Source organism: Acipenser ruthenus, chromosome 1 (genome assembly GCF_902713425.1).
Source record: "Acipenser ruthenus chromosome 1, fAciRut3.2 maternal haplotype, whole genome shotgun sequence".
Taxonomy (NCBI): domain Eukaryota; kingdom Metazoa; phylum Chordata; class Actinopteri; order Acipenseriformes; family Acipenseridae; genus Acipenser; species Acipenser ruthenus.
The window spans coordinates 48135040-48150720 of record NC_081189.1 but is presented as its reverse complement, the minus strand read 5'-3'; the positions used below and the strand labels follow the sequence as shown (position 1 = coordinate 48150720).

Below are 15681 nucleotides of genomic sequence, written 5' to 3'. Positions count from 1 at the left end.
TGAAACGCAGTTAGCTCTCCTTGTTCTGTATGTATGCTTGATAGGTTTTTTTTTGTCTGGCTGTTGAATTGAAGTAAACGGGAAATCGTGTCCAGGAAATCAAGTAACACGAATAATTGGAAGAATACAAGGTTTTAAAAATACGGCGAAAGAAACGGACACATTTGTTGTTTGGGATTCTATGTTTGGGGTAGATCTCTGGCTACCTTGCGCTTTCTTTCGGGATCTGAGTGCTGAAGGGGGGCTTGTTCAGTGTTTGTTGCACCCTCCCCATTTGGATATAAACACTGCCGATTAATTAAACAACAAAAACAAAGACATAAAGGTAACTTATTTTGAAACGACAGACAGAGGCCTTTAAAATCAATAATACGTCGTTTATTTTGGAATTCTAGTGTCACAGATAATTTAGATAAAGTTTATTTTCACTATTTTTTTTCTCTTGCATCTACTCCAAGACTCTCTGAAGTGCTTTTTAAAAACTCTCCCCAAAGGAAATGCCAATCGCTACAACTTCCCAGCCAAAACAGGAACCCTGTCTTTACTCCCGGCTGCGCACCATTTCCGACGCAGTCCCCAAGCAGGGGCATGTTTGTGAAGACAGGGGGGTGGTTTCACCCGACCAGGCCCAGATCGGGGGAGGTGGTGGTGGAGCGGAGGGGGGCAGGGTGTCGGGGGGTAGTGGCAGCAGCAGGCTGCTGGCGGCTTCCTCTTCCTCTCCTCTTTCCCAATCCCCTCCTATCTCCTCCCCCTTCACCTCGTCCTATCATCACCACCCCCCTCTCGTGGAGCCCCCCAGGACTCGGTCCAGGTCCAGGTCTGGATTTCTCAACCACAACATGACCAGTAGTTATCATAATAATATTACTAACAGTGGCGGCTACTTCAACCAACACAACCCCGGCTGCGATACAACTGGTGTCCACCCCACCGAAAATCAACGAACGGCGGGGAGCAACCCGACCTTCAGTAACCTGAGAGCTGCACAACCAGGAGTCACCAGAGCACCTTCAGCAGGTAAGTCAGTGGTATCCTTATCGCTTCGATGATTTATCGGATCATTTTAGGATCGAAGCAATGGTACTGTGGTTGACCGGCTACTGCAGGGGGTTGATCAATTGTAGTCCAGGAATTGGGGGTCACATATGTATCCCCATAGTGCTGTAAATACAAATATAATTTTTCATCACTGCATGTTTTCTTGTTGAATTAATCGGCAGTGTTTTAGAGATGGTGACATTTCTACTGATTTATTTTATTAAAGTGGATCAAGAGAAACAAGAACTATGGACACTGGTTATTCCTTCTTTTAAAAACACATGTGACTATGTCAACTATTTTTTATTTCCAGCTTTTGTTAAAGGGTTGTTTGCATTTTTAAATCCAGTTTTAAACAGGGAAATTAATTTATATACATAGGAAAGCGGTTGTTTATTTTGGAAATGGAGTGGGAGGGCTCTGGAGGAAGAACCCCCCCCCTTTGTGGTTTCCAAACTGTAAAAGTCACCAGTAGCTTGTAACGTTTAGTATTGCCACTACCCTTCTTTCTGGGGGCTCTAAAGCAATGGTGAGAGATGCATTTAGAATTTACTGGTATATTAAAAATTGATAAGTAAAATAGTGTCAAGCTGCAATGTCCTTAAGGGGAAATTATAAAGAGGGGTTTCCCTTAATTTGCATCAGTCTGGTTAAGCCTTTTTTCATCATCTAATTGGGAGACTTCAATATCATACATGGCCTTGAAAATAAACCTTTTGATATTTGCTGTTAATTTAACATTGGTTTTCCAGTGCTTGACTTTATCAGATTTTTTAAAACATTTTTTCATCTTTAACTATTTACTCTAAATGTAAGGCGTTTGAAAACTAAATGAAAATGAACTGTGAACTGAAGTTAGCCCAGAACAACCACTTTGGTTGTCTGCCAAAGACAAACATTGCAGAAGACAATATTTTGTTTTGCGCAATAGAATGGTTAGTTTTGTACTGGAATGTGTTTGGGGGAAGAAAAAATAAAATAGATCATAAAAACTCAGTCTCCTGTAATGGGGTGTCATTGACTACTGTTTTCTCTTCCCAGCCCTGTCAGTGCAATACAAATTAGTTACTTATCAGTTATTTTCCAAACTGAAAACTTTTAAGCCACTGCAGTTGAAATGTCTAAGCTATTTTTAAGCAAAGAGGTACAACAAACGTATTTACTGGATGCCAATGGGCCAAACTCAGTAGCTTCCTTTTATTCCACCCAGAAGAAAGCCATAACAAAAAATGCACCTGGTTTCCCTGACTACATATTATGGCACCCCACTGGTTTCTTGCCATAGAGTGTTGTGGTTTATTAGTGACAATCCTGATTAAGAGTTCTGGAAGAACTACACTGCTCCTTCATTGTAAGCCAGGCCTTTGTACCACAGAACTGGTTATAAGGTTTTAGAAAATGGATTGGAGATTTCCTTTAACCTGATTAGGGACCGCATATTGACCAATCTATGGTAAAGGATCATGAATGTTATCGTTCAAACTGTTTTATATCTTTTTTCCAAATCAATCCGCCTGAAAATACTTTACTTTAATACAGTATTCATGTATTTTACCTTTTTTTCTGAATGATGAAAGTCTCAGGTTTTAATACACATCACACACACTGGACGCGATTTGTCCTGCGATAAAGTGGTACTGCCTTTCACACCAGTGGTGACAGGCGTACGAGATGGGATAGGCGACTCTCCTCTTATTGTATCATCAACTGGAAAAAGTGACACGTACGATAGTCCTGTTATACAGTTAATAAAAATATAGAATAAATAGCTTTTCAGAATACTTATTTCAGTAAAGGTAAACAAATCATACACAACAGCTATATCCAGTTCCCTGGAAATGGACTGCCAGATGTTCTCTCTCATTGCCATGTATTTATAATTTGTGTCCTTTATTGTACAGCTCCGGGTATTTTGATAATGCAAGAATTATGTTTTCTTCTGCCATTGTTTACTGAAGGTGCGCAAGAGAATTTGATCCTCATTGGTCAGTTCCCAAGCAGCCGCACGACAAAAATAACATGTGTCAAAAATACATGTTTTATTTTTTGTCGCGTTCAGTTTGTAGAGGTCTAATTCTGCCTCATCACTGTCCTATACGCTCAATCTGTCTATTTTAAATTTAGTATAGCTAATAAAAATTAAATACAATTATTTTGAAAAAAATCGAGAATAGTGTTTACTGTCAGCAGCAATACAGTAACCACAAGTAGCAACTAGTCTCCGGTATGACTGACAAATTGAAGAAATGAAACAACTGGGTGCAGACTGATTTAGTTTCAGCAATTTTAATTCCGTATAATAAGAGGCACAGTGCTGTCTTCTCTAACAAAGCCTGTCAACTTTCTGAACACACTGTGAACAAAGCACAATCCACATTAACACATGTAGGCTGCTAGATATTTTTTAATTATGAAACTTATTTTTTTTTTAATGTTGCTAATACAGTAGTCTCCGGCTAAGAGAACACTACTCAGGAAGTGTTCTCTAAGTCGGAGTTAGCTACCAGACCGAATATGAATCAATAAATAAATACATATATTACTTGTCATGATGCACGTGCATCAACATATGAAATTAACTGAATAAAAGCAAAACAATAGGTAAGTGTATGTTAATAAACTATAATAATAAAGTAACAGACAAAATAACGTTAATAAAACTAAAGCAAAACACAGTCAAAAAGCTTAAATTGCTATGTACTATGAAAATAGCTGGCGGGTGTGTTCTGGGCTATCACAGTGGCAGAGGCAAAAATAATGGGTGTTACTTAGGGTTAACTTAACATTAATAAACTAGCTATCAAAACTAAGTTAACACAGCACCCCTACACGCGTTACATATGCAGCAGCAATATACAAGACATGCACATTATTTAACAGAATGGTGAAGCAACTCGGCGACTTGTGTCTGATTCAGGTTTTTTTCAAGAGCTCGAACAATTTCCAAATTTGTGTAGCAAGAGAAATTGGCGCATTTTTCTGTTTGTTTACATACTATTTTTTTAGCAATGAGGTGCACTCGTGTAAATCAGAACACAAAACAATTCAATGATATGACGGTGGTTCTTAAATATTTAATAAACCAATCAGTCCCTCAAGATATCCGTTTTACCACAAGGGTGTTCCCTTAGGTGAAGTGTTCTCTTGGGAGGTGTTCCTGTATGCGGAGACTACTTTTGCCCCTTTACATAAGCAGTTTACAAACCATGTTTCCTTTTGTGTAAGGCTGTGTTTTAATATACCTCTTCTGTAGTATTACAGGTTTTTTTTTGTTGTGATGAATATAGGTGTTTGACCATGAGTGTGCAGTGTCAAATGATGTCTCCTGTACTGTATATATGGAGCTACACTACTACATGGTACACTGTCTAGTGGTGATATAAAGCAATATAGTAAGAGGCTGTTTATTTATTATTTTTTAATTTCTGAATAGTCATTGTGGGAAATAGTGCCTATAGTCCCCCATCTCAATGGCAGACCAGGTCACTGTGTAGGTGACCACAAAGCATTGTGCTGTTTTTAGGGGTAACCATGGTTGCTAGTTGACTGTAGTAATGTCTGCTTGGTATTTACTCTGCTTGGATCAATAGCAGGCTACTCACTAGCAATAACTAGGAAAGCACAGCAGAGAACCTGACTGCAAACCCAACGTCTTTCAAACCTTATTTCCCAGACATTAATAAAAATATGTAAAGGCTGTTAAGCTGTTGTTTAGATGGGATCATCATTTTAAACATGGTTCTGAAGACTTCCAATAATCTAGTATTCTAGAAATGCAAATACACTGGCTTCCTAATTTTAAAATAATAAAATCAGTTTACTGGCAAAACCAGTTTTTTGTTCCATTTCCTCTGAGTTGTGCTGTTTCATGGGGAAATACTTTACCAAATTCATTAGTCTGTAGCTGCTGTAAAAGGTGCACAATTGTAACAATTTGGTCTGCTATGGAAGACACATCATGGACAAGGAGCACCATGAGAAAAGATACAGTTTACAATAAATTAATAAGGGACTCTATTGTACGGTATCATGGCTCCCCTAATTTGTATGAGGGTGTAACAAGGATGGTGAGTTATTGGGTGAATGTCCAGACAGTAAATGTGGTTTCAAACCCGTATTTAATATTTACAATAAAAATAATAAGTACAATAATTCACCTCTCTATCATCAATGGTATCAGGGTGAAAAAGGGGTACAGTCCCAAAATAAGTAAATGCACACAACGTGTAATACAGCACCAAACTGTGCTTCCAATTCCCTCCGTGCAGAAAACTGTGCTCTAGTGTTCAAGGAGTCTGTGGTGCTGGCTCTGGTGCGGGGTGTGCTGTGCTGTGTTGGGCTGTCAGGAAAGTGCAGGGGTTGTGCTGGCTCTATGTAGCTGCACCCCCTTTGTAGTGCCAAACTCCTCTCCATGATCAGCCCGGTGCCACGCTCTATCCAATCGCTGCATGGCCCGCTCGGGAGCTGATCACAGTGGATTTGTTTAACCTCGTTGCATGTTAACTTTGTTAATATGAAATAGTTACATTGGAAAATAATATAACTATGTTGATGCAATATGCAGATGTTATGGTTTAAAACACAGATTTTGAGATGGTATTATTATTATTATTATTATTATTATTTATTTCTTAGCAGACGCCCTTATCCAGGGCGACTTACAATCGCAAGCAAATACAAATACATTCAAGTGTTACAATATAAGTCATACAATAAGAACAAGAAATACAAGAAACAGTATGCTTTTTACAAATGCAAATTATTATTTTTTTTCATTCCTTGCCATTGCCGTTTCTTCACAGTAAACAGTGGCCATCGACATTTTTCATAAAGTAATAACATAAGGTTTATTTGTGCCTTATTGTAGATGAACGAAACCATACAAAAACTGAAATTTAACTTTAAACACTTCAAATAAACCGTGGAAATGGCGTTGTAAAATGAAGGGGAATAAGACTCGCTTTTTTGTTTCTCGTTTATTATATTCCACATAACAAAGTCTCAACAAAAAATATATAATGTATACAATGTATATACAAATCACTGCACAACATTTACAGCAAGTTGGGCACTGTTCAATCGAGGCATTTCAGAATTACGTGCTTGCCTTTTTTCTGTCATGAGATTCTCATTCCCACTAAAGCAGCACAATGCTTTTTTGACCCAGATAGCTTTCCATAGAGAGCCATATGCTTGCACGCGCATAATCTGGTTTGTTTACTTATTGCTGTCTAAAACTCTTTTAAATAGAGGCTCAAGAACTGCTGTGTTGAGATTATATATATATATATATATATATATATATATATATATATATATATATATATATATATATATATATATATATATATACACACACACACAATGACCATTGCTGAGCTCACCAGTGCTTTCTTTCTTCTTAATGATGTACCAAACAGTTGATTTTGGCACGCCTAATGTTTTGGCTATGTCTCTGATCGATTTATTCTGATTTTTCTGCCTCATGATGGCCAGCTTTACTTTCATTGACACTTCTTTGGTCCTCATGTTGTCAGACACCAGCAACAGACTCCAAAGGCAAATGGAAGGCCTAGAATCAAGACTAGACATTGACAGCTCTTTTGTGCATGCACTAACGATGCAAACAAACACACCTGCCTAATAAGAAACAGCTGTGAAGCAAATTGTCCAAATACTTTTGGTACCCTAAAATGGGGGGACTATGTACAAAACGTGCTGTAATTTCTAAATGGTTCATCCAATATGGATGAAAATACCCTCAAATTAAAGCCTCAAATTAAAGTCTGCACTTTAACCCCATAATCATTGTATCATTTCAAATGCAAAGTGCTGGAATACAGAGCCAAAACAACCAAAAATGTGTCACTATCCAAATACTTTTGGAGTTCACTAACACAAAACACATTTTGATACATATTTCATTTATTTATTAAAGAAAGTTATGCAACACCCAATGCCCCCGTGTGAAAAAGTAATCGCCCCCTTAGACTCAATAACTGGTTACGCCACCTTTAGTAGCAATAACTGCAACCAAACGCTTCCTATATTTATTGATTAGTCTCTCACAGCGCCATGGAGGAATTTTGGCCCACTCCTCAATGCAGAACTGCTTCAACTCAGTGACATTTGTAGGTTTTTGAGCATGAACTGCTCGTTTCAGGTCCTGCCACAACATCTCAATGGGGTTTAGGTCTGGACTTTGACTAGGCCATTCCAAAACTTTAAATTTCTTGTTCTTCAACCATTCTGATGTAGACTTGCTTGTGTGTTTTGGATCATTGTCTTGCTGCATGACCCAACTGCTGTTCAGCTTTAGCTCACGGACGGATGGACTGACATTCTCCTGTAGAATTCTCTGATACAGAGCAGAATTCATGGTTCCTTCAATGATGGCAAGGCGTCCAGGTCCTGATGCAACAAAGCATCCCCAAACCATGACACTACCACCAGCATGCTTGACCGTTGGTATGAGGTTCTTACTGTGGACAGCAGTGTTTGTTTTTTGCCAGACATAACGGGGCCCATGTCGGCCAAAAAGTTCTACTTTTGACTCATCTGTCCATAGAACATTGTTCCAGAACTCTTGAGGATCATCCAGGTGCTTTTTGGCAAACTTGAGACAAGCATTCATGTTCTTCTTAGTGAGCAATGGTTTCCGCCTTGCTACTCAGTTATTGCTGCTAAAGGTGGCATAACCATAACCAGTTATTGAGTCTACGGGGGCGATTACTTTTTCACACTGGGGCATTGGGTGTTGCATAAATATCTTTAATACATAAATGAAATATGTATCAATTTTTTGTGTTATTTGTTCACTCAGGGTCCCTTTTATCTAATATTAGGTTTTGGTTGAAGATCTGATAACATTCAGTGTCAAAAATATGCAGTGTGTATATATATATATATATATATATATATATATATATATATATATATATATATATATATATATATATAATCTTGCATATGACACAAAGCTCTTTTTCATTTGCCATGTTTGAAACTGTTGCACAACTTTAGGCGAGGCAGCAAACAAGTGCAAGGTATTTTTGTAATTTCTAGCAAATATGAACATCTGAATTTTCTATCCGAATACATTGCAAAAAATATTCGTTTGGATATTTGTCCTAGCACTATAAACAATAGAATTGTAAAACCTTAAGTATTGATTTCAAATATACTCTACTTTTTAAAAGATTAGCAGAATGTCACCGCAGTCTTAAAAAATACATTAATCCATCTTTAATTATACCTAAAAACATGACCTATAGTAACTAAAGTATTCCAATCAACAAGCAAGTTAAAATATTATTTACACAGGGTTGTTTTAAATGCTACAGAGAATTTATCATGTTTTGTCGTCAGACATTGTTAAACACAAAAATCACAGCAAAACAAGAAAATGCTGTCTCACAGGGCAATGCTTGGTGCCAATAGGGTGAAACCACAAACACGTGCCCTTGCGTGGCATTGCTTAGTGCTAATTGATTGAACACTTCGGCAATGCTGATTGGTTGAAACAGTTGATTCATGACATTATTGCAGGCAGTGCAGATCTACCATGCTCATACATAAACTAAGGTAAACAAGAGAAGTTGTGAGTGCGGCTGCACCGCCGCCACACCCCTCCCTCGGCGTCTGCACCGCCGCCACACCCCTCCCTCGGCGTCTGCACCGCCGCCACACCCCTCCCTCGGCGTCTACACCGCCGCCACACCCCTCCCTCGGCGTCTGCACCGCCGCCACACCCCTCCCTCGGCGTCTGGGGGTGCAGCTGCACCTCCAGTACCCCCACTTCCCTCGCCGCTGGAATAGCCCACTGTGCCATGGAGTTTAAAGTATGTTTGCTAGGCCTACAAGTATTAGAACAGTCTCCCCACGGTCATTTGTTTTTATAATTGAACTTTTTATAAATAATAAATGATTAGATAATTATAGTATACAGTATTTTTTCGATTTTCACCAAATAAACAGTAGCTTGCAGCTGTCCTTGGAGGAAAACATTTGACAGCTCTTTTGATTGCAGCAAATATTTTTTTCTTAATTCATTAAAGTTTTGAGAATTTAACAGTAACAATAAGCAAACAATAAAAGCCACAAACAGAAACATTTTCTGTCTAAAAGAATTAACAAAAAGGCATAGCAATAGAATCCACAAAAGCAAAATTCCAACTTGCTATTCAATATTGCAAACTATACGTTCTCTGCTCTCAGTTCCAGAAGAGACTAAACTCTAGAAAAGTGGGAAATGAAGTCCTGCTTTTGTTCCCTTTCTTAAAACTGCATTAACATAATTAATATCAAACTTAATTCGAGGGGAGCCCTGTTTTTAAACATATTTAATATGATCATCTAGTAGTAGTAGGGAGATTTAAATGACCGCATTTATTTCTTTTTCTCTATATCTAGCTACGGTAATTTGGAAAATAAACTACCGGTACTCCTCATAGTTCTTTAGGAGGCAAACAAAAAATCCATTAAACTTCTCTGCCATTTATTTCTGTACCACCAGCCCTTTTCTAAACTGCAATAAGTACAGTACGTGAATTAGTGTATTGATTTGCAAATAATTTTGAGAAATCCCTAGTCAATTTAGTATTGAGTTGTCTGTTTAATTTACATCCTGGTGATGGACATTAATTAGAGAATTTCTATTTCCAATAATTTATTAGCTTTATTTTTAGCACTTTCTTTCTTTCTTTCTTTCTTTCTTTCTTTCTTTCTTTAATATAATTCTAGGTAATTTGTGGCAACACAGGTTGGAATTGGACCATAGCTAGGACAATGAAGTAATGGCTAAAGGAATTATTTATTTATTTATATTCATAGGGTTTCTGATTTTCCATTCAGGGGAATAGCAAATTCCGTTTTTCAAAAATGACCAACTCTGATTTTCCCATTTTTTTTAAAAATCCATTTATTGATAATTAAACATGGTATTTGAACATAAATATAATGTTGATGGTTCAAACATAAATAAATATTACCACTACTCTTTTTTTTTTTTTTTTTTTTTTTTTTTATTAAAGCGAAGATTTTCAAATCAGACTCTTGTTGCTGTAATAGTAAGCAAAGCCCCTGAAGACACACATGTTACTGACATTACAATAACCAGGATAAAATATGAAACACTTTGATGTAAAAGGCGTGTTGACTGACTCGTTGCTGCACAGGTTCAGTGCTGTGTGTCATCCGATTGTAATTTAAATAGCGCCCCTTTTAATGTAAACGCATAATTAATCCTCCCAATTGTTTTTTTGCTAATTCTGCCGCCTTGTTATTTGCAAAATTTAACAAGAGGTGTGTCTCCAGACAGAATGTCTTTATGAAACAAACGGTGTGTAGTGTTGTGACTACATTTTTTACACAGTAAAGATCAATTTCCAAATAACCCTTTGCAGTCCAGTTATTTTGACCCTGTCAGGCTGGTCAGGTTTTTAGGTTGACCTTTACCAAAACAAAAAAAATATTTGATTAGCATTTCTAAACTCAGCAGGCCCAAAAACCAATAGGTGGATTTTTCTTGCAAAATCTGAGATGGTTGGGCAACAAAATGCCCCTTTTCTGGTTAAGTTGGCGTGGAATGACCCAGCCCAGCTTTATTAAATGCAGGTACAGGCACAGGATTGCTGGAATCACACATTTTCCAAGTTGCTCCCGCATATCTGGGAAAATTTTGAATACTGCAAAGAAGCTACTGTATTTATTTTGTTTTACCCCCATTTTCACCCACTTTAGAATGCTTAATTTAAGCACGTGCACTATTCTAAGTAGTGCTGGATATATGAAATGCTGCAAGACTTTTAAGTCCATATCTCACACAGAAAATCATTTTTTGTCTTTGGGGTCGTACTTGGTTTACTTTCACAATGAGCAAGAAATTAAATCTCCATGATCAATTTTAGAGCACTGAGAGATATAAAACTATCAATAATTCCAGAAAATACTGATAACGCACCGGAGATGCACGAAGTTGGCGTGACGTCACTAGGGGAACACATACCAGGAACAGATGAGAGATACAGACTGTGAAAGCGATCATTACAGATTTCTCAGACGTTTTGAGTAGTCTGTATTACAATAAGGACAGCGGGAGTGTGGTGTGTAATGAAAGAAGAATAAGTGGTTTGAGGCCCCATTCTAAACTGTTTTGAACCTCCAGCAGGAGAAAATAACCACCCTGGCATGAGGAATGCGAGCGACACGCCCCCTTGTCTGCAGGTCGGCAATTCTGAATGTTGTTCTTATATACAGTTAACCCCGGCTAGCAGTTCATTTCTGGCAATAAAAAAAAAGTGTATTTCTATATTTGGTTTGTTATATCTTGCAAGTAGTGTTTACCGTTTCCCATCCACTTCAAAGCATGGTTTATATTACAGGGCCGAGATGACTTGCATGGTCACGTATAGCTCAACTTCATTCATGAAATGAACACTTATGCTTTCCCTGATTTAGTGAAATGAAATAGGTCTAACCTCCTTTTGAACTGCACGTAATTATTATTATTTCTTGGCAGACGCCCTTACCCAGTAACGTGCATATGAACGTTACCTTCAAGATAAAATTAAAAATCGAAAGCTTACTTAAAAAGCTGGATGAGTGGATTCATTCTTTTGATTTCTGCATCAGAAATCTTGAGCACGCAATGTGTTTGTACTGGTTTATAGTACGTTATTGTTTTTATTAAGTCAGCAATATGAAAGCCGTGCTCATGTTTATTTTCTTTAGGTAGTTTTGGGCCACAGAGTTTATTTGATAATGGTATATTGTATAATAATAATAATAATAATAATAATAATAATAATAATAATAATAATATCCGACGTCAAAAAACAAATGCAGCACTTGCAGAGAACTGATTATGCGTAGTGGATAGCCTAGTAGTATTGAACACTAGTGCACAGGTAAGAAAAAAAAATAAATCTATGGTAATCATTTTTATATCTGTATGGGAGTGTCTTACAGATGCAGCTATTTAAAAACATTTTTTTGATATAAAAGTAAATGGTACGAAAAAAAAGTATTGCGGTTTCTAAATGGTTCCGCTGTTGTCAGGGGAAAATTAATCAATGTTTACTTGATGATTGTCTTCGTGAACAGCTGTCTTTGTAAAGGTCTATGTGTGTTTGTGAACTTGTGTACCGGTGTCTTACAAAAGAGAAAAAATAACATTTGTACCTGCCAGAGACCAACAAACAAAAGCTTTAGTCAACGTGTTCCGTGTTGTACGAAGTGATCATTACATTGTGCACTGACAAACTCGCTGATTTTACTTTCACAGAATACGTTCCCTTGCGCCTATCTGAGGTGAAATGTATTTTTGACACCATTTAACCATCGCGAAATAGGCCTGTATGTGATTGTTTTGTTTATGCTGCATGTTTGTGGTTCCCCTAGTGACGTCACAGATGTCAGAATTCGAAATCAGGGCTTTAGATTGTAAATTTCTTAGAGCTACAGTGCAAAAGAATAAATGATATATATTTTTAGAACACTATTATAGTGTAGTTTAATAAAATATAATCAGATTGTAATGTGAAATTGGTGACATATGGACTTTAAGTATCCTAAAACAGTGAAGTATGGAATCTCTCGTACTGTGATATGCGATTTGTTCTGCTGAAGGCAAAAAAGTTTTGCAGAGACACCGTTGTTAAATGTAAAATGTGATGCAGAATGTGATAATAAAACACAAACAAGCGATGCCAGTGAAGGGAAAAGCAAAAAATATATATTTCAGTCAAATTGGCTGAGGATTTACCCCTGGCTGGAGAGTAATGATGATAGTGGTGCAGTTTATATATCCAGCGCATCAGCATGCACAACTTTTGAATGAATTTTGTTTATTTATTTAAATGTTATATATTTATTGAAGTTAATTAGTTCATTCTTTTCTGTTGAGTCCCGCTGGCATAATCGTGTTCAGTCTATTTATCCATTTACTTTCTTTTATTCTTCTATATGTCGCATTGTCTAATTTGAGCTGTTCTAATACTACAAACTTTACATCATTTATGTCATGTCCCTGACTGGTGAAGTGCTGTACTATTGGTTCATTCATTTTTTTATTTCTAATTAACGAAAGGTGGTTCTGAATTCTTTTATATAAAGTAGTTCCAGTCTCTCCAACATATTTGATTTCATCACATTTTTCACAGGCTATTCCATAAACAACATTGCTATTTTTACAGTAGGTATTAGTTTTTAGTGGATATGTGGTGTTCTTATGTTTAATTATATTTTTACGTTTGTCTATGTGTTTACACACTTTACATCTACTAGTGCATATGTTAGTAGAACCTATTTTGTCAATTATTCTTTTATGTTTACTGTGAACTAAAATATCACCTAAATTAGCTTCTCTTTTGAATGCTACAACTGGGGCCTTAAGAAATACTTTTTTTAATTTTTCTGAATTATGTAGAATCCGCAAGTGTTTCCAAACTATCTTAGAAATATTGGGCAAAAGTTTAGAGTAAGTCATTATTAATGGGACTCTTTTGACCTTTTTATCTCTATTTTTATAATCTAGTAGATCATCTCTTTTTAGTTTATCCACTTTTCTTAACTCCGTCTATAATTCTTTCTTTGTATCCTCTTTTTTTTAAGATTTGTTTTTAATACATTTCTTTGTTTTACATTGTCACTTTCTTTTGAGCATATTCTTCGTATTCTTATTCCTAGACCCTTTGGGATTGCCCTTTTAGTGTGTATCGGATGTGCAGAGGACATGTGTAAATACTGGTGCATGTCAGTAGGTTTACAGAAGAGGTCAGTCTCAATTGAACCTTCTTCAAGTTTTACTATGGTATCTAAAAATTCTATTTCTTTCCTTGTCCATCGAAGGTCCACCTTAATATTACTGTGTATTTCATTTGCCATTTTATGAAACTGGAAAAGAGATTCTTCTCCATGTGTCCAAACCCCAAAAATATCATCTACAAACCGAATGTATTCTAAAGGTTCTCTTTCTGATTTTCTAAGTAATTGTTCTTCCCATTTCCCCATGTATGTACTGGCAAAATGCATTCCTAATTTAGATCCTATTGCGGTACCATCGTTTTGTTTGTAATTCTTATCAACAAATGTAAAATAACTGTTTTCTAAAACTATGTTGATCATGTTCAGTACCTCTGCTGTAGGTATTGATTTATCTAGTCTATTATCTAGTGCTTTTTGACAAGCTTCTAAAGTTTCTTTACGAGGGACACTTGGGTACAAGGATTTTACATCCATGCAAAATAAAATTGTATTCTCTGGAAGGTTGTGTTTTATTGATTCAAGTCTTTTTAAAAATTGTGTTGTATCCTTAACATAGCTTGGTAATTTCTCAACGTGCGACCTAAGTTGTTTTTCTGCTATTTCAGCTATTATGTGTGTTGGATTATCAATCGTGCTGACTATCATTCGCATAGGGTGATTTTCTTTGTGCATTTTAGGATTTCTTCTTGCTAGGCCTGTTCTTGCATTATGTGGCTGCATGTATTTTTTTTAATTCTTTTGATATAATGCCTTTATTGTATAGTCTCTCCGCAATTTCCTTAACCTCTTTTACCGATTTATTGATCTTATTGCTTTTAACTTCTTCATATGTATATGTATTATTTAATTCACATTCTACAGATTTCATATAGTCATCTGTGTTCATTATCACTATTCCTGAGCCTTTATCTGCTGGTCTTATCATTATATCATCATCATTTAACAACTCAGTCATAGCTTGTTCTTCAATATTGGTTAAATTAAGTTTACATCTTTTGCCAGCATTGCATGACATAATAAAAATATAAGTTTATGTAAAGTAGTGTTAATTGGAATTAATACAGATTCAAAGATAGAAGTAAAAATGATGTCACAATATATAGAACACCATTACATCATGTAAGAATAAATCATGAATTTGAATGTAAACAATAACAAGTAGTTGTCATGCCGTCAAAAACCTATAAATACCTCCAATGTTTGGATTCAAACACAGGCTCCCTTGAGAAAGATATGTACAACATATCGAAACGTTGGGCAGCTGGCTCTTTGAGCTAATATATATATATATATATATATATATATATATATATATATAAAACTGCAGTGTACAAAATTGAAGGCATATGAAAGAAAAGTTTTTTTTAAAAGATGTACACAAAGTTTTCAGGACGTTTTGGGCAAAAGTAAACACAGTGCAGTAAACTTGTTGTTATTCAATAATTGCAATTATACAAAATTCTGTGGATAGTATTATTATTGCAACAAGTTTAATGCATTGTGTTTGCTTATATATATATATATATATATATATATATATATATATATATATATATATATATATATATATATATAATTTTAGCTCAAAGAGCCAGCTGCCCAACGTTTCGATATGTTGTACATATCTTTCTCAAGGGAACATGTGTTTGAATCAAAACATTGGAGGTATTTATAGGTTTTTGACAGCATGACAACTACTTGTTATTGTTTATATTCAAATCCATGATTAATTCTTACATGATATAATGGTGTTCTATATATTGTGACATCATTTTTTCTTCTATCTTTCAATCTGTATTAATTCTAATTAACAGTTTCTATAAACTTTTATTTATATTATCATGATATTATATATATATCTCGTTACTGAACAACAGT

The 15681-nt window shown here is 35.9% G+C and overlaps 1 protein-coding gene across 1 annotated transcript in view; it reads left to right on the top strand.

The window, feature by feature from the left end:
- The first annotated feature begins 670 nt into the window (after positions 1 to 670).
- The window catches only part of LOC117421124 (E3 ubiquitin-protein ligase RNF38), a 182296-nt gene continuing 167285 nt past the window's right edge, over positions 671 to 15681 (top strand). The window contains exon 1 of the mRNA XM_034035086.3: positions 671 to 1017. Coding sequence (XP_033890977.1) covers positions 840 to 1017 — 178 coding nt within the window. The 5' untranslated portion in view covers positions 671 to 839. The remainder of the gene's footprint in view (positions 1018 to 15681) is intronic.